General features: G+C 36.7%; 1 protein-coding gene across 11 annotated transcripts in view; it reads left to right on the plus strand.

The window, feature by feature from the left end:
• The first annotated feature begins 478 nt into the window (after positions 1 to 478).
• The window catches only part of LOC100747260 (rho guanine nucleotide exchange factor 17), a 71261-nt gene continuing 44607 nt past the window's right edge, over positions 479 to 27132 (plus strand). For 4 of the 11 annotated variants that reach the window (XM_024370839.2, XM_024370840.2, XM_024370841.2 and 1 more), the window contains exons 1-5: positions 479 to 1557; positions 14566 to 14746; positions 18862 to 19509; positions 20775 to 21011; positions 21715 to 22213. In XM_024370839.2, coding sequence (XP_024226607.1) covers positions 14585 to 14746; positions 18862 to 19509; positions 20775 to 21011; positions 21715 to 22213 — 1546 coding nt within the window. In that variant the 5' untranslated portion in view covers positions 479 to 1557; positions 14566 to 14584. Of the gene's footprint in view, positions 1558 to 5614; positions 5988 to 14565; positions 14747 to 18861; positions 19510 to 20774; positions 21012 to 21714; positions 22214 to 27132 lie in introns of those variants that run through there. The other 7 variants (XM_024370832.2, XM_024370836.2, XM_012391198.3 and 4 more) reach the window with 5 other exon arrangements.

The raw sequence follows: 27132 nt of genomic DNA on the forward strand, positions 1-27132 counted from the left end.
GTATGTGTGCACGAGCCGAGTTTAAGGCTGGTTAACGTGGAAGGTAGGACTGAGAGAGGTTAAGTGGTTCAGAGGATGAAGATCAAACAGCGGTCGTTAGAAATTGAAAGCTTCTCGGAGAAGAAAAGCTTGGACGTTTGTGACGGGGAAAACAGACATTTCGTTCTCGGCGATCGGCGCGAGATTCCGTCCGGCGCTTTCGTGTGCGAGCAATTAATCGATTAATCGTCCTCTTGGTACGAAAGAGATAGTCGGTTTTCTTGACGAAACTGGTTTAAGTGGTTCGCATTAGCATCTTTAATATGCTACTGTTACGGAATACAATTCCGCGTCGAGTAAGTGGACGAGATTAATGTTTCCATTGGTGCCGAGCTGTTCGTCGAGCAAATCAAAGCGTTCACGGTGTCCTTTCTTATGAACTGATAAAAGCGATACGTGTGCACTTACGACCGAATAAGATAAAAGTACGAAGTACGAAGACAGTAGAAAGAAAAGATATTCATACTTTGGTGAGCGTCGTCGCTTGTTGATCGTCCCACGGTTGTCGATGTTTTCGAATCTCGATTCGGTATGATCGATTAACAGAGCAGTCAAAAATTGGTTCTTACTATAAAACAAAAAAGAAAAAAAATGGCTGAGTGAAAGTGCTCTCGGATAGTAGCCGTGTGTCGTTGCATTCCGTGCGTTTAATTCCAAGTGCACTCGTGATTAATTAAGAACGGAGGAAAGCGATCTCGCGCGCTCGAAGAATCGTGAAGAATGCCTTCAGGTTGATATTTATACGTATGATACTTACACCTATACAAGTGTGCGTGAGTGCGTGTGCGTGCGCGCGCGCGTGTGTGTATGTCGATTTCTATGCAAAGAACCGATTCGTGATCTGCTAATCTAGTCACATTGACTTTAAGATTATCTCTCTGAAACTAGTGGTCCGAAACGAGGACAGAGACATTTCATTTGCCGATATGAGAATCTGTATATCGTTCGCAATCTGCGGAACGAACAAACTCGTAAACACAATATTATGATAATATTATCTCGTAACGATAAGGCTCCCACGAACGTAAGCGAATACTCGAATCTGTCTTGGCCAATTTGACCGTGTAAAAGATTTTCAATAAATGTTTTTCAACCGTAGTTGTGCATGATCCAGTTGGGTCTTCTCGATCGGTTCGATTCGAGGCTGAAATCGGTTTAGAAACAGTCGGTTCGATCGAACTCAGAAACGAACGACCAAACAGAAGTAGAACATTGAGATTTGTGGAACATTTATTATGCTACGTTACTCTCGAGTAATGTACGGGATCGAACAACGTCGATTTAACGATTGTTTGGAAATAACGAGTTTAACAGCGAAGAAAATTTTCATCCTGAAGTGTAATGTAACGAAATTGTGTTTGGTGGAAAGCCGTCGATGATAATTCCTCGTGCACGAAACATCACCTGGTTTGAGGAAGTGCTTGTTATGGATATCTGCGTGGCGATCAAACGGGAATACTTTCTCGAGCAGAATTATGTGGATGGCATTCAAGGAAGCGTTTTCGAACCCTTGCAGGAGTGAGTATATATGTTGTTTCACGCAAAATTCCTTATTGAGAATGATTAAAGACAAATATTTCAATCTGGTATCTTGAACTTTTGTGTACATTACTGGTATTAATAACTTGTCAGACTCGCTGGTATTTTTATGTCGTGAAAAGTATTTCAGAACAAAGTCAAGGCAGATTAAACAGGACAATCTTTTTGCACTGAATATCATCTTTCACGATAATTTATTAACCGATATGATAAATGTTACTATTTTGTAGATTTCTATTGTACAAAGTCTCTACAATTGGAATATTAAAAGAAAATATTAAAGGATTGTAAGTAAATATTGAAGTAAGGAAACAGCTTTTCTTATACGTATTTTTAATTGCGTGTAGAATCTCATTCTAGTTGTTTTTACCTAAACTTATCTCTTTATTATCTCAATTCTTTAGATTGTTAAGGTTAGATTGTTAAGAGATTAAAAAATCAATAATCATTTATTGCAAATGAAAAAGAGGTATCTGTGAGTTTCATATTTCATGGAGAAGTTAAAAATTGAAATTAGTAGCAACATTACTTGATTGTAAATTAATATGTTCCAAAAGGAAATTAATTTTTAAATGGCACTTTTTATTTACTGAAATTGTCAGGAAATGAAATCTCCTTATAGCTGCAATTTTTTAAATTATACATCGAAGAGAATAAATAACTAGTTCGAATCTTTCAAAATCCGCTTATAGAATTTCGCTTATGTTATTGTCAAACTTCCTACCTCAGCATTGACAATTTGCAATTTGTGACTTGTAAAACTTTGCCAATGATATTACTTTAAGCGTACAAGATCTTCCAAGTAACTTATATTTAACGATCAGTAAGGACTTCCTAACAAATGACACATAAAAATGGCAATTTAATATCGGTCACATGACACGGTTAAAACTACAACGCTTACTTTTCTATTCTTAGAAACGTCTCAATTAAAACAAATCACCTGCTAGAGTTACTCCCGTAAAGTGCAATCCGATCGCGATACATCTTCCCCCGAAGCCAAACGTTCGTTAATCAAGAGCTTGATCGTTTCTCGATGGATTCTCAACAGGAGTTGATCGAACGTCCATTCGACCATCAGCTTTCTGTAGTTACAGCGTATTGTGTATTTCGGATAATTCCGCTACGCGAAATAAAATGTGTATTTTCCAATCTCTTCGTACCTATCGAAACATCTAAGCAAAATATATCCACCTGTTAAAATCTCCCCTGCTGGTGTGTAGCGGGATCACGGAGCGTATCCTTCCGTAGAACGGAGCTCAGCTACGATAACCACATGAGAAAGTATTACAATGGAGCACGTTGGGCCGCTATTTATGAATATAATGTTCGATCGCCCTGCGCGGCTCTGCGAACCGTTGTTCGAGCGGGGAAAAATCGCTATTTTTGCTCGATCGGTGAAAGTTGAAGTTTGCTGGTAATCTCGACAATGCCGGAAGCCCTAAGTTTACTCCTCGTCGCGGTCGTTTCTCGATGGGCGAGGAAAGAAGTCGGAAGGCATTGTGCACAGAGGATGCGTGTGTACTGTGTGCAGTCTTCGTTTCTCGTGTCTCTCTAACGTCGTGGCCCATTACGTTGCACCAAGACGACCAACCGTAACAGCTACGTTTTTTCTCCTCATTTCATAGAGGATCATCTTGGGGACGATAAATCGCGCGAAAGTCGAGGACGAATCTTGATCCCCGTAACGATAAAAGAACGCGCGTACGAAACCGGAGGGGACGAGAGAGTTGAACGGGAATCGTTTCTGATGTTCGTCTTTTTCACCTACTATTATTTTAATTTCAATGGTAATTAAAGAGAAGCATCGCGTCACGCGATGTAATGATTATCCTCCAGATGTGTTGGTATATAGAGCTGAGGTTACTGATTATGAAGTGAAATGAATATTTGACTTGGATGTAATAAAGAGTGACAAATTGATCTGAGCTTAATGTTTGCACAGTGATGTCAAAAGACAAGGTAAATGTTATGGTGCAATATGTACTGGTTGCAATGTTTGGTCAATGTAGAGGAAGTGAAATGTATATGTTATACAAATTCATTATTCTGTAAGAGTTAACAAATTTTTTTTAAATTTATCTTCTCATAAATGATATTTAACGTTAAGGAGGGGAGAGTGTATTCGCATTGACTTTTAATAGAAGCCTTTAATACGGTAGGAGTTCTTCGAAGTATTACTTGATGCTAAAATTGTCTTATTTTTCGACTTGTACGATTTAATTCGTCGAAACTCACATGTAGCACTTGCTTCAACTTCCGTGCAGTATAAGCGTAAATAAGATCAAATTCCTTTGCTCTTATATGTACATTATTTTTCGCTGTTGGCTTAACGAATGCCACAAGTCGTATTTTTCGATGATTGCGTTCACTGTTGCGTCATCGAGCGAGGAATTCCGTATGGCAGACCAAGCAATCGATTTTGGCAGCTGTATTAAGACAGGTGCGAAAATATTCGTACAAGATTTTTCATATTAGCATGGGCACTATGTTTCATAATTATCAATTATTATAATTTTATATTCTCTACAATTTAACATATGCAAAATGTTGGAAAGATAAGGAAGGAGGAGTGTATCCTTTACGAATTTCGATATTCGTAGATAATTGATAATTTTATTATGGTAGTGAAAATAATAATAATAATCCGCTATTATATAAAATTAATGCGTTGATCATTATCACGGTATCCTGCTTAACCGTGCGTGAAGAATCAATTTACCAAGTCCAGCCTGTGTGATCAGTTTTGTCTCTTCTATTTTTTTCAAAAACATAACCTTTGATAATCCACCAATTACGAATACTTAACCAGTTACGCGGTATCAAATTTATTTACCCGACGATAATTCTAATTTCCTTTAATTACTCGTTCAGCTTCGTTATATCTTGAACGAACTATATACATATATTAGGATTTTAAGTTTCCGTAAGGTACGATAATTATTAGGAGGATGCAGGAATATAGTTGCATGTCGAAATAAGATAACATATTCTATGAGGTTCTTTGGTACGATTATGTATTAATTAGCTTTTGGTTACGTAGAAATATTTAAAGCGGAATATTTCGTACATCTTCACGAAAAGATTTAATTCTTACATTTTTATGAAATTTTTGTATTGAGTTCTTCGCAAAAATGCTTCTTACAATTATTTTCTAGAAGTGTTTGTGTTTTATTATATCATTGAGACAAAGAGTTTCTGAGAATAAAATCATGTTCCACAAGTAGAGCATGTAGTGTAGCTTATAAAGAGCAATGTTATAAATAGCTTTGCAAGAAACCTGTGGCAATTACTGTAAAAGAAGATGAAACATTCACAGAACTTCAACAATCATTCAACAACAACCACTTAATAAACTTGAAATTTCTACGTTTTTACAAAACAAGATGTATAACATTCTGACAACATCCCAACATTCTCAAAAAATAGTGATAGTATATCTTTGACCGCGCAGTATATCTTTAGCATAGTACATAGTATATCTTTAATATTGCTACGGTCTCCGAATCTTTAAGTTTTAATCTTGCTTTTGTTTCAACAAACAAAACGATTTTTTCTTATCTTAAAAAGAATTTCAGTATAAAATTGAAACGCATCATATACAGTATATGTAAATAACGATTCTTTCATACGTGCTCGAAAACTAAGAAATTCTTTATCAATAGAAACTCACAGTTGGATTAAAAGTGACGTGAATCGAGCAAAATCAAATACCATTCACTAAATCCTTTCTTCTTCAGTCACTCTTTCAAGCAGACTAGTAGACGAAAAGATTGAAGCTCTTGGAGGGCCAGTAAACACGAAAGATCCGCAATATCCGGCGTTCCCTCCACGAAGGTATGCGGAGGGATGTTCCTGGTCGCGGATTCACTGGCTCTCCAAAAGACACGACGTATAAATACCACCTCGTTTCGGTTTCCTCTCTCCTCACAGTCCCGTTCTCCCTCTCTTTTCTGCCTGGTAGCACGGAGTCTATTTAGATAATCTTCCGCTTAGCGGGAGCGGCACTCGGTGCGGTAAGGGAGCCTCTTCTTCGCGGAGGCTTTCACCAAGGTGGCATCATATTCCTGATCCGCGAACCGGCCGCGTTTCTTCGATCCTCTCCACTCGTCTACATTGCTCTCGTCTCTCTTCGTCGTTTCTGTTGTCTCGGTGGCCAGTGTTCGATAGAGGTTTTTGACGAACGCCACGCCCGTGTCCAAAGAACCCTACTCGTTGTGCCTCTGTGATTCGTAAACGCCTTCGACGACGTGACCTTGAGCTCCACAGATCTCGAGGACTTCGCCAGGTCACCGGTACGATATCAAGATCTACGTCAAGACCAGGGATCCTCTGTTGACTGGTCGCGGGACATTCCTTCCATCCTATTTCGTCTCGTCGCCACGACATGCGGCTGTCTTGATTAATCGGTAAGCGAACCAGTCCGCTTTCGACGATTCGTAGCCTCGTCGATGCGTGGGTGATCGCCCCGATGGCGCTTTAATGATAGACCCCGTGATCTCTCGATCAGATTCTTTGTTTGCATTGTATAGAGGTTTTTGTTCTCGTTCGAAGAGAATGTAGGTGGGTCTTGCTATTTGCGGCGCGCGCCTTTAACCCTTTAACTGTCTAGCGCATCTGGCAGATGATTATGTAGATATAGGCCCGCCTGTGTATTCTTAAAATGTAGGATGTTTGCTGAACGGGAGTTAGACTCGTGCGAAGCGTGTTATACGCGGTTCTCGAAGCAGTTTGGTATTTTTAATGATGCGTGTGCAGGTTCATTGTTTTAAAAGGGTCTTCTGGCTTTGTTGGAATGCTTTCTTGTGTCAATGAAGGCTGTATGATTTTTACTTTACCGTGATTACTCTTATGTTTTCTCGTGATTATCTAAGTAATTTTTGGGGAAAAAGTTGAAGATTTATTATTGTAAAATAATATCTGGCTTTTCTTAGGATTTCTTCTTTGTACTATAAATATCTTATTACATCTCTGTTTATCTCTGTTTATTTACAATTAGTAATAAATGAAATCGCATTAGTCATATTATATATTTTTCTCTCATAATTAAAATATACACAGGATTCTATTATCTACAGAAAAAAGCGTTATGCTTCCTTATTCAAATAATCAAGGAAACGATAACATCATTGACGTTAGTAACTTACGAACAAAAAGGCGGCATGAGGAAGAATTTTCTTAAGGGGCTTTTAATTTATTAGTGATAAACGGCATTGAACGAGTTTCTGAGAGAAACTGGCGATAACGATCGATCGAATGAGGTAAAGGCACGCGAGATGCTTTATCTCGCGTGTATTCATTGTTTATCATTGAGTACAATTGCCTGGCTACGTGTGCAGTCGTGCGATCGCGCAGATGTTCAAGACAATTAAAAGTGATTGACGCGACTCTGCCCGATTCTCGAATCGTCGCGACAAATTAGGGCCGTATAGAGACTGAGCGTAGGGGCGAACGATGAACGTGTTCTCGTGTTAAGAGGTTCAAACGTGTATTCTATCTTTAGCAACGTTTCCCCGAAAAGAGAGTCTCAACAGAAAGAGAAAGAGAGTACAAAAGGGTTTGCGTTCTTCGATAGAGCAATACAAAATCGTTTGATCGTTTCTCTGAAAAGTCCCATCTGGGAAACCGTAACAGATAATTATTATAATATTCATTTAATCGAATGTATACATTCCTGCAATGGGTCACGTACACATCTTCTTATTGTTTATTATATTCGATGAATTAATTTTGGTTTCTTTCATGTAAGAAGGTTTAGGATTTATGTTCTTTCATGCGATTTTAAGTAAAGAACAAAAATAAAAAAATATCGTGGTAAAGCGGCGGGTGCATCTCAGCGAGTTGCAGCAGCTTATCGTTTCGCAAATAAACCCAACGACGCTTTCTGCCACATTGCGATGACAAAGCAACGTGCATGTTTATCGGTTGTTTGCACCAAGACGCGTTGCGTCTCTCGTGCAAATAACATCGCCGGAACGGAATGCGGTTGCCTCTTTTTCTTCAACGCTTTCCTTATTCGTATCGTAGCTTCATGTGCCAAGAAAGACTTTTGGTCTTCTCCAAAAGATCGTGGATTAAAATTAGCCACGAAAGTGTCTCCGCTTCGACGAAGACGACGTGGCGATTCCTTTTTTTTTTTTTTTTTTTATGAAATCTGACGAATGAAGATCGTGGTAAAGCGGCGGGTGCATCTCAGCGAGTTGCAGCAGCTTATCGTTTCGCAAATAAACCCAACGACGCTTTCTGCCACATTGCGATGACAAAGCAACGTGCATGTTTATCGGTTGTTTGCACCAAGACGCGTTGCGTCTCTCGTGCAAATAACATCGCCGGAACGGAATGCGGTTGCCTCTTTTTCTTCAACGCTTTCCTTATTCGTATCGTAGCTTCATGTGCCAAGAAAGACTTTTGGTCTTCTCCAAAAGATCGTGGATTAAAATTAGCCACGAAAGTGTCTCCGCTTCGACGAAGACGACGTGGCGATTCCTTTTTTTTTTTTTTTTCTTATGAAATCTGACGAATGAAAATAGAAGCTTCGTCTTCGTCGAGAAGAGCTCGATTAACGATAGTGTTCGTAGAAAAGCTGGCCGTCGACAGTGTTCTTTCTCCCGTGTGTTTGACCCTGTACGGATTTTTGCTTATTATACTCGGAATTCTGACGCCGCATTGCGGTGCATTTCTTTTTTCGCAGTGAATGTTCTTTGTGAGCAACGCGACAAAATACGAGTTTGCACCCTCGTCGATATTTACGTCACGTTCGTTGTATTTCGAATTCTTCGTATATTTTCCGCGTGCCATGGCACTTTGCTGTACGTGAAACCACTCTGTTCCTTCGATCGGTTGAATCATCCAAATCCGGCGTTTGGATTCCGGACGAAAATCATGGCGGGCAAGGTGCCAATAAATGACTGTACTAAGAGTGCCACCTGCGTGCGAGATGCTTTACTCGATATCGAATCTATTTCACGTATCTTTCAAGCATTAGTTGAACAGTTTTACGATATTTATTTTATGGGGACGTTAATATATAACCCTAATGTATAATCCTATAATATCGCTTTATAGTATTTTTATGGAATCATGCTTCAGGAAAGCAGGTCTATTAGGGTTTATTAATGTATTTTATTGACAGGATGTCAGATAGGAAAAAGAGCAATGTCGTTTTATCGGTAATTTATAATTTATTTTATATGCTATACAATTTAAGTAGATATTAATGTAAAGTATAATATTAGGGGCTTAATTTTAGCTCTTTACTTCTATTATCCTCCATTGTCGAATACCCTAATATGTGAACACTGTATTGAAGAAACAAGTGCTTTTTTCTGTTACAAATAGTATTATTGTACGTGTTACTACGTGTATTAGAACATAAACATTAAGGGCTGGTATAAACGAGCCAGTTTTTTACTTTGCGTTCTCCCTGTGTCATATGTCTTTCTTTGTTTCCCAGTTAGAACCAACAATGACAGACATATGACGCAGCGTGAACGCAGCGTCAAAAAGTCGCTCTCTGCACGGCACCTTAGTGAAAATAATGAGAATGTGTCTTCTCATTACGAAAATTTATGTAGTTCAATGGCCAAAAAATATGATATCCCTAGATAATAAAAAAAACTGGCAAGTTTCTTGTTCTTGACATGAATAAATGAAATGTAATATCAAGACGGTGGGTGTTCTATTATCTGAACATTTTCGTCTCCCTGTTATGTAGTTCCGATACGGGAAACTTTATTGTATTACGACAATGAAGTGAGGTGCGTAGGTGGAACGGATTTGTGAATTAGAAGGAAAGCCACGACTTCCCGGCTCAAGACACTGGTATACAAGGTATTCGAAATACTACGCCGCGATGTCGCGTTCCGAATTTAATTAATACGCGGCTGCCGCGATACCAATGCCACGTGCCGACATAAACCAAGATGAAAACTTGGAATAAGGTGGGAGCGCGTGAGCGTCGCGGAATTCGAGAATATCGCGGGTGCTGTGGGTTCGAGGAACGAAAAGAAAGTGAAAGAAAACGCCCTCGGGTATCCTGCCGCGCACCAGGCGTCTTTGGTTTCCTCGTCTTCTTTTTATTCACCTCAACGCGACCCTGGCACAAGTTCAATTCGTTCCGGCCAATTGGACTCGGTACTGTGTAAAAGAGCCGCTTTCCGTGGACCAATCGACCATTTTCTCGAGAGGAATGCATCGGTTCGTTCGCGGCTTCGTAATCAGACGCTCGTAATGAAATTTGCATTTTCTACGTTAGGATTTTTGCGAAAGCTTCCACTCGGGTGAATATCATTCGTCTCTTCCTTTTTTTTTTCTTTTTTTTTGTATCTTGTCAACTTGGTTTATTAGTGGAGATTAATTTAAATTGTTGTTGTCGAGTGATGCCGTTAGTGATGGGATCAAGTATACTGTAAGTTGGTTCGAACCTAATTGCAAAGACTAATATTTATCGCCTCATAAGTTCGCCGAAAAGAAACAATATATTTAAATAGATTTGAACTAATTCTGAAGTTATATTGGTTAACTTCATAAATTGAAAAGTAAAGAAAATTGTGGAATATTACAATTTTTAGAGAATTTCCTTGGAGAGATCACCTTTATTTATGTTACTTTTTTGTAATAAATGAACTTTTGGAAATGAACAATTTGTTTATTCAACAAGTTCAATATTAATTACGTATCCATATAATGAAGTTGAGAAACGTACAAAAAGTGGAGTTGATTAGTTTGGCTTCTAAGGGGCTCAAATAAGAGTATATTTTCAAAGAAATGCTTCGAAAAAAGACACATCTTTTAGTAAATATACAAACATAATTGAATAAGAATCCAATTGAAATATTCTTTCTATACAAAATGATTTGAACAATGTTAGTAATCGAAACATTGGGTGATTGGAATATTCCTGGCACCATTCGCTAGAAAATTGACTCATTTTGGGCGAAAATTGACTCTTTCGATCTGGTGAATCGACTTTCGCCCAACAATAATGCATATCATTGATCATGAACTTTATCGGGATTCGGTCGAATCGAGTTCAACATCCGTTATCGGGAACAGTGGTGGCTCGTGGTTCGGCGAAATAACTCACTCCGGGAATTGAATGTCACTCGATCACTGCTATCTGACAGAAAACACATTAGATGAAAATCGAATAGGCTGGCTAGGATTTACGGTGCATCGAAATAATATTTCTCGTTAATCCCAACCTGTTCCACGGCCGTTCATAAATTCTGCAATGCCGCGTCCAACCTCGATGGTAATTTGCATACGCGAAAAAGAATGGCCATTTTTGTAGTACAAATAATGCAAGAGAAAATGATTTTTATCGTCTCATAAATCTAACCAGCCGCGTTCAACGAAACACGCGATCTGCGTGATAGAATAAAGCCAGCGGAACGACGCGATCACCGTTGCCTTTCGCGATAATAAAAGCTCGTAATTCAACTTTTGAGAAACAATGTCTCTCGTTGCTTTATACAATAGCTTACAGAAGTAGATATACGAATGCTTATATAGACATTTTTTTATGAATATATTATGTGTGTTATACGAAACTTTTCGAAATTTCATTAGAATTGTAAAGAGGCACAACTGTCATTATTATGCGTATTAATAAAATTAGAGATGAATCTGAAAATGTATATGACTTCTATATATATTTTCGGAATGGTTCCAAGACCAATATAATCACGAGTCAAATGTCATTAAAGTGTTAATGAAATATGCAAAAATGTTTTATATATTTTATACAATTCATATAATATATTCATAAAACTTTTCTACGTGTTCGAATACTTTCATAAAACATTGTACGTAAACAAACTTGATCTTCTTAACAGTATAGGATTTACTCAGCAGTATATGATTTATATAATCGCTATTATTATTATTTGGAGATGGATGATGGACTCTTAATGCTTCTTTAGATCTGAGAAGACGTACGAACCACTTCAATTTCTGATATAGTTAGCCTTCAGCATTCGGAAATAGAAAAGACATACACGGGTATTTATAAACGCTCAATATTTGCAATCATAAAGTCTCCATCGCGATACTGTTTAGATGAAAGCCAGCTTTGCAAAGATAGTGTAGTCGTTAATATATATGGTATAATTCGAAGATTACAAAAGAAAGATATGATAGTCCATTTTTATTAGTTTCTTGACTTTTATATAACTTCATGATTAAGAAGAAGTATTTTAATATAAAATACTTAAAGATGGATAGATATAACTTCATAAATTCAAATATGTAAGCATTTTAGAAATAAATAATTGTAAAAATAAATCCATGATGATTGTAAGAATCGAATAATATTACTTTAAATGTTCTGTTAATTGAACTTAATTATTGTGTTTTCCACATCAAAAATTCTAGTAATAGAGATAAACGAAATTTTTGCACTATTATTTTCGTTCGTGATTCTCGTACACGATTGTTCACGAATTCCATGAATAAATTTGAATCTAAATGACATTAAAGTAAATAATGCAACACTCGAATCGTTTGAAATAGTAGGCATCTGGGATTTTCAATTTATTCGTTGATTGCTCGTTCATCGACGAGCGCACTGCGATTATCAACAGCAATTTCCGGTCTCCAGATTTATTCGTTCAAATCACAGTGGTTACTTCACCGAATAAAACGATGAATTCATGGTGGATAGTTTACGCGAGATCACATATTTGTAGTTATAGATGCGCGAATTTGTGCCAAATTTCTATCATACTACAGATCTGTAAGGTTTGTTTTCTATCACAAAGTGTTAAACGAAGAATGAAGAATACAGATATATTTCTTTGTTGGACTTTTTACAGTTAAATGTCGCTTCCATATTTAGCAAAGTTTAAATGCTTTCCTTTTCTGTTCAGAAATCGTCTGTGGCACCTAAATCGGATGTAACGGTGTGATGACGTCAATTTCCGATTGACATTAATCATATACAATATGGCGAAACGTAGATAAACTTTATAATTCTTGGCCTTATGCGACAAATTCTTCTCTTATGAATGGGCAATTACATCCCTAATTCAACACATAACCTTTACTATGCAAATTATTATTATACGTGACATATGAGTATAAACGTAGAAGTCATATATTTCTAAAATTGTATTTTCTACTCAGAGATAACCAATACATTCTTGTAAAATTTTACTTACATGAATGGTACGATCAATATCATGAAGAAAATTGGTACAATTGATGCGGTACATTTATTACATCACAAATAAATAATCTACATTTAATCATCCACGAATATATGAAATATTACATATGTACATCACTTAGTTTAATATAATATGTACTGCCACTAAATTTTATTTTTGCTTAAAGAATCAAAAATTGTATGTGTATTATCAAATTAAGCCTTTGCGTTTTAAACAATTGATGCGAAATAAATTAGAAGAAAATGTATATCTAAAAACTGCTATTTCATCAGTCTGGACAGTTTCTATAAATTTTTCATAACAGAAACAAATCTAATTGAACTACCATGATTATGCGAACTCACGCGTCCATGTTACGCACGCACGCACGCACGCACTCACGCACCACAATCGCTTCTTGAATTCTTGCGAACGTTTGCGCATTCCCCGATAGCTGTGGAGAACGATTTTATTTATTTACGACGCGTTGCCGTTACTGAATGAAATTCTCGTCGATTCCCGAGAAAGTTTCATTAAAGTTAGTCGAAGACGTATTGCGTACGCGCGCCGTGAAAGCTTCGGAATAGTTCTGTAAATCAACGTAATCTGTGAGAAAAGAAACGTTTACGAGGTTTGATTTGTGAACAAAGTGAACGTTAAGTCGCGATATTATCGACATTGCTCGTGTTCTGTTCTATCATGGTTAATTTATGATAGTGGAGCCTGAAGAGTATAAGTTGCCGAAGTACTTCATATATTAACCAAGCTATAGTCTATGTACTATGTACATTGAAAAGGTTAAAGATGAAGAGTGGTTCGTGAGATTGATAATTATAGTGAACAGATCCTGACGATATCTTGACATTGACATATATAATTTTTTGAAAATGTTGAAAAATTGTGTCATGTGATGTAAAATATAGGAGAGTAAGTATTTAGGTACCTTTATCATCAGTGCATAGTTCATTTTTTCTATTAAATTAAATTGATTAAACATTTCAATCCGTCAAAGAACTCACAATATATCTTTTTGGTATAATAACGATAAGGATATGTTTTGTATGGAGCTTTTAAAAGAATTATTTGTGCCTTTAGTTCATTTTCTATATTAAGGAAACATCAAACTTTTAAAGGAACATCAAGCTTCTAAGAAAATTATTCTTGTCTTTACTTAATTTTCTACGTTAAAGGAACATCAAGCTTTTATAACATTTTACTACCTATTTTATTATAGGTAGTAAACCTACCTTTTTTGCAAACTAATTATTCGCAGAAGAGATATTAAAAAATACATTAATGATATACTGATGACTAAAGTACAGTATTTATAGCAAGGGAACCAAAGTGAATGGTATATGAAAAAATATGTAATGAAATTTTTTATTCGCATATTGTACGATAAATTATTCAAATTTCAAAAACTCGTCGTTTTAAAACTATAACATTTTCAGGAAAATTACAAATTGGACCATCCAGATAATTCTAATGTTAAAAAAAGAAAAGAATAAAAATGGAAAGGAGAAAGAAAAATACACATCGCACGTCAAGCGTTGCCACGAAATTTATGCTCGCTTCCTGTCGAATCAGACGGTAAAACCGTGATGGCGTATTTACTCAAAACACAATTTAAGTTTACTTTACGTCATAACGCGGTCGGTGAGTTCATAAACCACGATGGAAAAGCACCATAATAAGATCATTGCCAGTACAAACTCACTATTAAAATAACGGAGACCTTGGTTGTTAACGGAAGAGACGAAGAAGGGACTATTAAATACATAATACGTTTAATGGATTTTTGCCGAAGAGTGTAACGTAATTTGCCTTGTATTCTGTGCAGGGTGAAGGGAGGATGAAGAATGCCCCGCGTCGGTGGAGACGGCGGTGGCGGGCCGGAGAAGGCAGGAGGAAGTGGTTTCGGAGGATGGCTTGGGGGTGCTGCAAGAGCCATGACAGGGGGAAGTGTCGGCGGTGGTTACGTGGTTTTAGGTGGTACCAGATACGGTCTCAGACTTTCTCAGGTAAGCGACTTGGATAGAACCAGATAACAAGAAATACATCGATAATATGAACGTTAGTATTGAACAAAATGATCAAAAAATACGACAGTCGCACGTAAACAAGAATGGAATTAATTTTGTTATATAAAATTGATGAGATTATTCTTGTAATATCGAATGCGTGGATTTTTTATAATTTAGTTTCAAATGAAATAACAATTCTCGAAGTTTTTAATGAACTTCCCAATAAGTATTCATAAGTGTCCTCGTACTTATGGACGAGAGAGTATTGTCCTGTATGATGAAATAGTTCTGTTCTAGTAAAATTTGGTGTGTTTGAAATGTTCCTCGTTCGTCGAAAGGAACTTGTTCATAATTTCTGTACATTTATATATAGGTTTCTTTATGTTTTTGTATTGTAGCAATTTTTATGTTCTTTATTGTACACTCTTTTGTCATTGAGAATTCTTTTAAAATTCTATTTATCTAAACGCGTGAAAGCTATTCTTTGTTAGATAGGCACAAAAAGCAGTCGGTATCAATTCAGAAAATATAAATATTGGTTAAATGATATCTTTTATTTCAATCCGTAATAATTCGCTTGCTTATTATTATACTCTTCAATTTTACACTATTCTTTTTACCAACAGAGCAAGCTACAGATTGTATACACAAAAAGAATCACGTCAACGACAAACCTTGTGCTATTATAATTACAGAAAGAGTTACGCAACAAGTTTTTGTATCTCTATCAAAGCAACTAAATGCATTCTCACACAATGTATGACGCGAAGTCTATTACCACTGGCAACATTTAAAAAGAGCATATTATATTATAAGAGTACTTACGTACAACAGTTCCTTTATTACGAGTCGCATTCCTCGTATCCAAATACGGTTCAAAAAGACTGTACTGTTGTTCAAAGTGCGTCAACGAGAGGTCGGAATGGGGAAGAGGGGATATGAAGTTTTTGAAATTTCACGGTGGTGTTGCCAGCGAAATTTTATTGGTTAAGCGGAATGAAGAGCCGCGAGACCGACGCAGCGTCCAGCCAAATAAGAATCCAAACTCCGTTGACTGTCGTGACGACCTTCGACGGATTCGCGACAGAGAGGAGACGTTTTCGCGGTGAGCAAAATGAAGATGTCGGAAATTCTAAATATAGAGTCGATCGCGTAAATAGAATGCCGCCAGTCAGTGACTCGTACCGATTTCGAGCCATCTCCCTTTTTATTCCTTCTTTCTTCCTCTTCCTATTTTTCACCGATGCCCGTCCTCGTCCGGTCGGAATAATATCCACGTTGACATCATACGCACACGTAGCGGCGACGTGAAAATCTCGTGCGAAAAGTACCGCGGCCGAGCCCGCGAACACTTTGCCAAGTCCTTCAATCGTGAATCTTCACCAACAAATCACCGTGAATACGTCGCGTCGGCCGATCGGGAGCCGATGATCTGACTCTCGTGTTCCGATTTTAGACGCCTCGTGAACGCTTTTCTCAATCTCAACCCTTTTTAGTCTTTCCACATGGTGGCCTTTCATGATTTGTTTTTTTCCTTAGACTGAATTTTTATAAAGATTTTTCATACATTAATATTTGGACACCATGCTGTTCGAAAGATTATTATTCTATATATATACTTATGATAGTGTTATTGAATTAATTGTTGATGCAACAAGTTACAGTAATTTTATATAAAGAAACATGTATATGTTATGTATATATTTACAATCTGTAAATGATATAATATTTAATCATAGTATATTTATTTTTGTAATTTCAAATTTCAAAATTATTTCGTTTATTCGTTTAGTTTATTCCAAAAACTACGTGTATTAAATAAATAACACTTATATTTCTACTGACTACAATAAGTACATATATACATTTTAAAATAGATATACTACAATATTACACAATAAATACCTACATATCCCTATTAGTACCAGAATATAATCCTTTGAATCGCATAGTAAATCGTAAACTTTAGTAACATTATATCATCATTCAACGAATTTTAAATACCAGGAACTCGAGATAAACTCGTTTCATTAGACGTCTCAGGTAACTTAAGCAAAATTAAATTCTCCAAGTATCTGAAACACTTGAATTTAAATTCGTACTTAACCTAAATAAATATATCGAATCTCCGAAAGATCAGCTTATTCAAGTAGAAAAGATTTCTTTAAGCTACTCGATATATTCAAATAATCTTCTCTATTCGAATACATGATTACTGTGTAAATATAGGTCTCTTATAGTGTTATTGCAACACGAAGCATAGGTATTTCTTTATCTTTTTCTTTTTAGCATTTCCTCGTGGTATCTCGTCCTCAGCCGCGCAACGTAAAACGTCAGAATAAAGATCGAAGCAGACATTTCGAAACGTATCTCACTATCTCAGGAGGATTTCCAGAAAGGAGATTAGATGGTTCTACTTTCCACCATATCCCCCGTACACCGTGTTGCATACAAGAGTCAGAGATCTATTTCAGAGGAGTTTATCTCCGGCTCGTTCGTGGGAAGAAACAACGTCACCTTGCCTCGGTGCCATTGTCTCCTCTGTTATCCTCTTTACCACAATCGTCCTTATACACGTATCAATCGAACCCATAGATAATCATAAAACGACGCGAATAATCATTACAGATTCTCAGTAACATCTCAAGATGCTAAAATATTTCAATGAAAGAAAATTTTCATTCTTTGCAGTCAAGGACAGAGAAAAATGAAATAATTTACTTAATTCTTAACTTCTAAGAAATTAATTTCGAATAATATTATAGAATAGTTATAATTAAAATTAAATAGGAATTTATACGTTAGATCTTTTTAATCTTTTTCTTCTAGTTTTAGTCACAATGTACAATTGCAAATACGTAGGTGAAAATGAATGATCAATAGAAAAAATATTTAAATTAGGTGTTCCCTCGTAGGCAAGGACAAGGTGAAATTACCTTGTACAAGCAGGTTCTACTTCCTATGTTTCGTTTTACACGGTATCACAAGAAGCAGTCTTTGAGTCTCTTTATGTACGAAGCCACTTCATAGGCTTTAACGGTCCCATTTGTTCCGCTGCTTTCGTGCTATATTACACAAAGGACTATAAGTACGTGGTCTGATCTACATGCATGAGAGGCCGCCTTTTTTCATAGCGGGCTACAAATTAGGAATAAAATATTCGTGAGGTCTTTGTTTGAATACCTTCATACCTAAAGACTAATTCCTTTTACTTCTATGTCGAAATATGATTTATTTAAAAATATATAAGGAACGGTTCAAATAATTGTAAGTGCTATAATGAGTTTTAATATCGCGGGAGATGCGGAAGAAAAATGTCAAGTATTCAATTGTAAACGAAATTTTATACGCCGTGATAATGCAACTGTGCGTAGTTGGTTTCTTGCTGATCGTAGAACATGTAACATGACAATGTAAAGATTCAGCAGTTTTCTGGAGTTTATTTTCGGAGTTTACATATGTTCTTGATCAAACTAGCCTACTAGTAGTCGTTTTGACTTGGAGTTGTCAAGTGTACAATTTAGTGCCCTTTAAGATTTCAATTAATCAAATGCGAAACGTAGTTTCTGTAAGTGCCATTGTTTCAATAAGTTTCCTTGATATGAAGTAACCAAGAATAAAAGATTAGATTTTCAATGATTCTCTTGTCATTTTGAGCCTCTTAGAAGACAAAAACCGATCAATTCAACTTTTTATTGACCTTCTGCTTTATTACATAAGTATAATTAAATGTTTCTTTCGAATTCTCGAGAAATATGTAAAAAATTCCAAACTGTAACTTGCTAATGTATTTTATAAATTAATTTCCAGCATAAGATTAAAAATTATGCACTCCAATGTATTTCGAAAGAATAACGCAACAAAAAGAATTTTACAAAATATGTACAGATCATAAGCTCTCAACTAATATCATTTCACATAAATTAATTTCAAGATAATTGATATTCGAAAAATACCAAATACTAAAAATAATAAAAACCACAATTCTCTCAGCACAATTTTCCTCTCGACTTAAACGTTCAAAGCAATTCAAATAAATCACTTAAGTAAAGAAATAAATCAACAAACAAACAAACAAATAAAAAATAAATAAATAAAAAATTTTTTTTCAGGAAAGCTTGCCGCCATCGAACTCGCGGGAAGAATCACAGGAAAGACGTCGAAAGAGGAGTTCTCGGGAGAGCGATTCTCGCGAAAGACTGACGGAGAAGAGTCCGGAAAATGCGGCGCTCGATCTGAGCACGAGCCTCGCCGACTGCTGTTGCATCGGTCCACGTTCTCGTTTGCCGTTGCCAAGGATCCCGCCGTCGGCAACGAACGTCGCTACGTCGTCGACATACCCGTTGTCGTCGTCGACGTCGACGTGCGGAACAAGCGGTGGAAGCGTTGTAGGTGGAGCTGGAGGTGGTGGTGGAGGAATTGGTAGTGGACAGGCTCCTTTTCCTGGGCCTCCCACGTTTTCGAACAGCCGTGTTGCCGGCGTGGAACAGCCGGCGACGCTGACGACGCCAACGACGTCGGCGCAACCGTTGGTGAACTCTAATAATAACCGAGGGATGCTGCAAACGTCGGTGGGGAACAGCACTGGCCAGCACCATCAAGCACAATCGTCCGCGGCTCTAACAGCGGCGGTACCGTCGTCTTCGTCGCCATCCACTTCGACATCGTTCAACACATCCACCGCCGTTCCGACGTTGCAGTCCGTCTCGGTACCGCGCCAGCTAGCACAGTGGACCAAGCATCAGACGCTGAAGCTGCAGGTATTTCTTCGAACGTTCAAGACATTCGAGGAAGATTTGCTTGCGATGATTAACGTTACTTCTATTCCTTTCGGTTCAATTTGGGTTATCTTTCTGGTTGGGTTTGGTCTGATTCGATTTCTGATTTGATCCTTTATACGTTGATGTGATCGTGTGTAAATGCGAAGTGGATCGTGGATTATGAATTATCGATAAGATGTATGAACATACAATAGGTTTATATAGTTTGAGTAGATTGGAGTTTTGTGATGAGAGCTTTCAGTCGCGTTCTGGAGGATATTTTTGGGAATACGTTGATCAGAGGAACGCTTCAGAGGCTGTAGAAAAACTGTTGTGATTTCGTAAGAGTGAGCTGGTTCGTAGGAATTTGGGACGACGTGTCTTCGACCTGAGAGAACGCTTTGTGTCAAAGCTCGAGAGGTGGCTTACAAGTGGTAGAGGTGTAGTATTTTTAATGGCTGGAGATGGGGGTCGGCGTGGAAGGTCTCGCGAGGATTGATTATTATTTATTTCTTTCCATTTCTCTTTTATCTATATCCGTCTCGTTGAACACCAGTATTTCTTTTGCTCTTCTTTCTGTAACTGTCAAGAAAGGAAAACAGTAACGGATCGAGTATAATGTATTTGACAATTCGTGGATTTTGCAATTCTTGGCTAAGCCACATTAATTTTCAACTGACAAGGAACGAGTTTGCCTTTGTTGAATTTTAGTTCACCTGTTAACTTGATTCAACCTGTTAATTTGGATTGGTCGAATTCCAATGAGAGATGATAAAACAGAGAGAATAAGAATTGATCGCCGGGCAAGTGACAAGCCTAGAGAATCGAAAAGTCGTATGTGTACGATACGTAGGTGTCTAGTCGAAGAACGATATTCTATTTTGGTCGTCATCTGTCTTTTCCCTCGCGGCAAGCACGAGGCAGCGCACGCTGCGCAGCACGGTCGATCCAAAAATTAGTTTGGTCGCGAGTGCACGATCTTAAAAAACTTATAAGAAAGAACAGAATCGAAAAACCTAAGAAAACCTTATAGTCAAAGCTAAAATTTTAATTTCACAGACAAACATTCCGCAGTTTTCTTGAATGCAACTGGGCACTTAAACTTTGATTACTATTTAAAAACACTTTTGAGCGCTAGTTTAAAAACTTATTAGGTAAAAAATGAAGTAAAGATATTAAGTAACTCTGAATTTTTTTACAATTTATAGGATGAACGTTTGGTTTGGTAATATTGTGGTGATAAAAACGTAATCTGTTGTATTCAGGAACCAGCAGTGATAGCGGTGGACCGATTGCATAGGTTCCGGTGGAGCGGGGGCGGAGGAGGAAGTAGCAAGAAGTCCTCTTCCGGCCCCCGGAGCGAAAAGGCCGAGCGCCTTCGAGAGCTCACCGAGAAACTCAAGGGACCAGCCCCGGTACCACCACCTAGGAGACCTTCGCGGGCTCAAGCATCCTCTCCACCCCCCAGTGGGTATCAACCACCCTCGCAGAACTATCCTCAGGTAAGTAGAATTCGCTTTCTAATTAATAAATCTTTTTGTCACTTCTAGCAACTTCTTACTTTTTCCACTTTTTATCTTTCCGCAGGAAAGAGACTGAAAATCTGTTTCTGTTTCCTGTTTTTTAAATAATAATTTATATTCACTCGTATATGAAATGAGTTCACCGAAATTTATAAAACAAATATGGTATTTGATGATAAATGTTTTCCTTTGAGTTTTTAGATCTTTTTCAGCATTTCTTTTTTCGTTCAATATTTAAGATATAACGATGAAGTATTATAAGCTATCAATTCAGAGATTTAGTTAGAAATATTGTAATGGAATTTCATATCCAAAAGGATTAAAAGATTCTTGTTAATCACGCGATTAAAATATTATACTAATTTCCGTGCCACTAGCTTCATAAAAATGAGTAGTCTTACATTACTACAAGATCTACAATGTAAGACAATTCTTGAATTACCAGATTTTCAGATTCTCATATTATATAATATTACTGTTTATCATACTATAATAGTAATCATTGTTATTGAATCATTGTTCTAAAAGTACTGTTTAGAAAATACTCAACCTAAGAAGTTCACAATATCCAAGTTTCATTCACCACGACGATGCGACTAACAATATATTTGAAAATACTCAGTATATAACTCCATGAATAAGAATTCTATCATTTCAACGAACAACCAATTTTTTCCTCCAGACAATAAATCAAGGATGTGGTCGCTGCGATGGTCGACCTTCTTGTCGAAGCTACACGTACAGTGAGGGTACGAGTCATGGGTCGGGAAATCAGCAACACCAGCTAAAAACGATCAACCGGAGTGACAGTGTCGGTGACGAGTGTTTCAGTGAGTCGAGTAATGACGCGTGCAGGAAGCTATGTAGCGACTCGAGGAGAACCTCGCGGTCGGTCAGGCAACATGATAGGAACAGTGGTGACGTAAGTGACATCAAAAACGAGCTGAATGCTAGTGCGGACAGCGCGAAACACCTGAGACAGTACAGTGATTCGGTGGTGGATAGTGGTACATGTGTGGACGATTTGTGCGACGATCTGAACGCCTCATCCGGGGCAGGCAACGAAGGCGAAGCCAGGGATGCGATCACAAGATTGGAGCCCAGAGGGCCTCTTCTTACGTTTCACAGAGCTGGTGCGCCGTTTAGGAGCGCTTCCTTCGGCCAGGTGGATTTCAATCAAGGTAATTGATTCTTAATAATCCTGTTTTAATTGGGCACTGTTAGGTTGTATCTAATATATGAACCTCTCGATATTGCCTGAACATAAATTTCAGATACGTTTCAAATTTTACCAATATAATAACGAACTTCGTGTCTTATTACAGTGGAAATGAAATTTTTAAAAGTACAAAGCAAATAATATATTTGTAAAAATTACTTGAATGAGCCATTATACTCTTAAATGCTGACACTAATTTATCTTCGTATTAGTCATTTTTAATTCTACTAAAGAAACTACAATGAGGAAGCTCAGGTCGAAGCGATCATTAGCTTATAATCGCGATAGGTTTGTAGATTTTGTTCACAGGTATCATATCCATAGGTATAAATGATCATACACTAAGCGGTAGAATCATTTGAATGGGCGTAGCAGTGGGAGCAGAAGCAACTGTAAGAACAGTTACTCCAAAGCATTCATTGTACTTTGTTTCCGTGTTTATCTTTTCGGGTCTTCACCTGCTCGGAACTGGTTTTACTAGTCACTCTCCATAAAAGGTTCTGCTTTACTTCTTTACTCGAGCGTTATTACTCTAGTAGGTTCAAAGAAAAACATTTTGTTTCCGTCTGTCCGATGAAACAATATGGGAATTTGTCGACGAATGTTTTTCCGATTGAAAGGAGTTAGTGAATAATATCCATTTTTATGAGAAATTACGTTTCTAGTTGAAATACTTCTAAAGAGAGGACGGATCAATAGTGGCATGTGTAATAATGGCGTATAAAAATGTTAATAAAATCACTAGAATTATGGAACAATATATTTCATGATAATTCCGTGTATTATAAGAAATTAAGTTTCTTTATGAACTTTAATTTCTTCTGTTTGTTAAATTGTATCTTAGTATGAGAAGATCGTTATTGATATGCATTATTTCTTGTTTCAATTTTCTTAACGCTTTTCCTAAAACATCATAAGTCTTTTTAGTTGTTAGAACGTTAAAAACTAAAAGATTCAAATACAAAAGATTTTAACATAATATTAAAGCTACAAGCTAATTAAAATCTTGGTATTTTTCCCAAGCTTGGCGAACGAACCAGTGTAGTTTACAAGAAGAAAAACGAATAAAAATCTTCAACTCCATCCATCCTTATCGTTCATCTCTACTTCCCATGCAAGTATTTTCTCCAAGGCCAGCCAAAACATTAAACGTTCCACGTATCATGATCTTCGAAGTTCATTTAATAACGCCATGAGCGCGAAGTCGGAAACAAAAAAGGGAAAGAATGAAGTTAAGAAACGTGAAGATAAAGCGCAGAGATAAAATGCGGAGATAAAACGCGAGCTAGAAGTTACGAGTTACATAACGGGACGCGATAATGTTACGGCCAATATCGTTTCGTTTTCATTCCGAAACACGATAAGTAATCGCCCCTGTGGCGAACGCGGAAATTTGGAAGGAAAAACATTGTCAATTAATTATATGATTTGTATACGGCCGATTGTGTACTTGTAAATATTGGCCAGCAAGTCCGGGAGCTGCGCGCGAGAATGCAGACTCGGGCGGCATGGCGGTTAGCCAAATAAACACTACCCATTATGTCTATTATTATATTCATGTAGGTGTCGGTTTGTATAACTGAGGATAGGGACAATCTAAATCCGTAAAAAGCAGCGAATATCTCGCAAAATGTTCGTTCGTTACTGGAAAACATCTTTCGTGTGGAAAATGTTCTTCATTGTGTTTTTTTTTTATTAACCATTAAGGCCAACGTTGCGTTAACACATTTCATTTGCAATCTTCTTCAGTCAATTTATCTTAATGGACCCTGTTTTCAAACATTGTGACCATGAGCGGGACTGTGCTCACTATTTTTTTTCCGTCACATTTAGTTTTAAATTCTTTTATTGTAATCGTAAGGAACACATATCGTTACAATGCCAGTGCAGTTTCAAAAAATTTCGTATAATACACGCGATATACTCATGAAAATTGTCTATACTAAATGCTAAAATACTTTGAATGAATCACTTTAGATGACGGTTTGTATGATTAAAGATAGGAGCAATTTAAATTCGTTAAAACATCTCACAAAATGCTTCTTCATTATCGAAAAACATTTTTAGTATAGGAAAAGTTTATTTTTTTACTTTTTCTCTTAAACATTTAGTCTTCTACCCTGGCATCTTTCTTCTTCTTCTTCTTGCGAATACGAGTCTGCTTTCTAAATTTCACGCGTGTTAAAGAAGCCTACGTTCTAAATTCACTCGATACACCGTGTGGCCATATTTTATTCGTGAATTCCAGTCCAATAATTTTCGAGAATTCCAAATGCTTTTCCTGTGCGAAACTTCTCACCGTCTGGCATCGATCGATGTTTAACGATAAACAGTTGAATCTCAATTTCGATGCAATTCAAACCAATTCGATGCTTTACAATACTGTCGCAATTTGAATCAGTAGGAGTACGATTCGATGCCAAAAACTGTTGAAAGTTCCGATCAGTTTTGGATTTTAATGTTTCGATAAGTTTTGAGAATCGTGGAGGTCTTGAAAATCTTTATAGAGTGCAATGTTTTGAAAACTTGATGAATAGGTAATCAATATTTCACGTAGAATAATGAAGATAAAATATAATAGAAAGTATTATAGAATGATTGTACTGATAAATAATCGTAGATATAGTTGAAGATATAAGATACTGAATACTCATTAGGTTTTAAAGGCTCTGAGACCGATCAAGATTTCCAATCAAGATTTTCACGACTGATCGGAGTATTAAGAACTCGAGATTTTAAAAAATAATCCAATTGCATTCGAATTCAAGACTTGAATCTATCGAGGAATAAACAATTTATATAATACGAGTTAATTGATTCTTCCCACAGTACTTCGCATTTAGATAAGTGGATTCAGCCGGCAACATTCAGACATGTGATATTTGGTTTCAATAAAGGGAGTTGTACTGTATTTCACAGTACATCACTAAATTTTGGATATTCGTGTTGAATAATAGAACTTTCGTATAACATGCATAATATATTTATAAAAGATGTCTACAAGTGTTCAAATACTTTCGTATATGAATTTGTACAAAAATCCACAGTCTACACATTATTATCAATAATCTCATTGTTGCGTTTCATTTATCATAAACGGTTTTTCGTCTTCTTGCGAAACATGAAGTCTTTATACGCGCAGTAGCTTGCAGCGAGATACTGGTTTCATCTCCTCTTCCAGAGAGGAAGGAAGAAAAAAAGAAGAGAAGTGAAGAACGTCTATACACAGTTTACACTCAGTGCCGAAAATAGTAAATGCTTTTCTAAAGATCTGGATTTTTCGTTCCGACATCGGTAGTCGCGTAACATTGACTTTCGTCTAGATGTACAGTTACAACCCTGAACTACATACCGAACGAAGGCAGCTTCGGTTTCATAATAAAGAAATAGAAATAAAAGAAATATTAGAGAGAATCTGTTTCCGTTGCACTTGTATCGCAAACGGCCTTAAAGATAATGCATTTTGTGTCCATAGCCTGAATAAGAGTATTGTTTGCTCAGGTAATTATTTGAACAAATCCTGTCGCATTGTGTGGTATATAGTTGGCCAAAAGGTAATCGATGGCACTGGCAAAAGAAAAATACGATTTGTATATTTCTTCTATTATGTTCATGCAAATACTGCTATTATTGTTATATTTTGTATTACTGTATACGTGATTTGTTCGAAATTCCTGATTCTGGAAGACTTATTTGTAGAAATTAAAATCTAGCTTTTATGTAATATAGTTATCACTTATATATATAAGTAATATATATAAGTAATATAAATATCGCTTCTCTTGTAAAAACCTTTTTTCAAGGTTATTTTTTTTTATTAAATATCTAGCACAATGACAAATTCAGAATATTTAAAAGAAAAAACGCTACTGTGCATGAACCAGATATTTTGAAAGAGAAAATCTTTGTTTTAAGAAAAATATTTACCAAAGAGCGATTGATGCATTGCAGAAAGCAGTCAGTGTAAATCTTCTTTTCTGAAGTTTAAAAAATAATCGCGGGTATACTCACAAAATGGACGGATTATGTAATTCACGGATGATATTACAACAAGCTTCTGATTAAAGAGAATACCATTCAAACAATCTGTAGTTCTTCCCTTTTTGTTGAAAAAATATAACAGGAATATCATTAGTAATTTTTACGCTACATATTTCTTTTACCTTTTGTCCGTATAGTTTGGAGTCCAAAATCGCATTTATGAGAAGTAAAGAAAGATATTGTTAGATTGTTAGACTGCTAGACCGCTAAACTGCACATATCTTTGGGATGTGTCATTCCACTATGAAAAATCATAAAACTGGACTCTCTTTATTTAAGATCTTTATTTACCAAGTACAATATTACAATTCAAAGTAGAATTGTTTCGACACGCATTTTGATACAAGCAATTCGAAATAAGCAAATTTTTTTAGAGCTGCTTAAAATCCAAAAACTATTAGCTATGTAGTAAAAGGAAAACCGTAGTTTCATTATTAGATATTGTAGTAATTAGCAGTTTTCTATTTTAGACCCTTTTCGTTTCAAAGTATAAATCTTTTTATTTCACATCGATTTACTGAAAGATTTTGATTCTTTTTTATACGAAAGAAAATTTGAAAAAAAGGACGCCGACTTCTCAATGTGTAACAAGGCCGAAGGCGTGAAACGCGGCGATTCGCGTGCGTGGCGCAAGCCGGAAACGCTTCGAGCTAACGCGCCAACAAATCTCTTGCGGGACACCTTTTACGTTCGGAAGACGGTTTACGAGGACGTGTAACTAGGTATCTTCTGAAATACAGCTACGGTCCACGGATCCTCTCGGCCATTAACAGCGGGAGCATTCAGAATGGGGGAAAAAGAGATCGAGAGAAAGCAGCGGTAGATAATAGATTTCCTCTT

Source organism: Bombus impatiens, unplaced genomic scaffold, assembly GCF_000188095.3.
Source record: "Bombus impatiens unplaced genomic scaffold, BIMP_2.2 scf_0969, whole genome shotgun sequence".
Taxonomy (NCBI): Eukaryota; Metazoa; Arthropoda; class Insecta; order Hymenoptera; family Apidae; genus Bombus; species Bombus impatiens.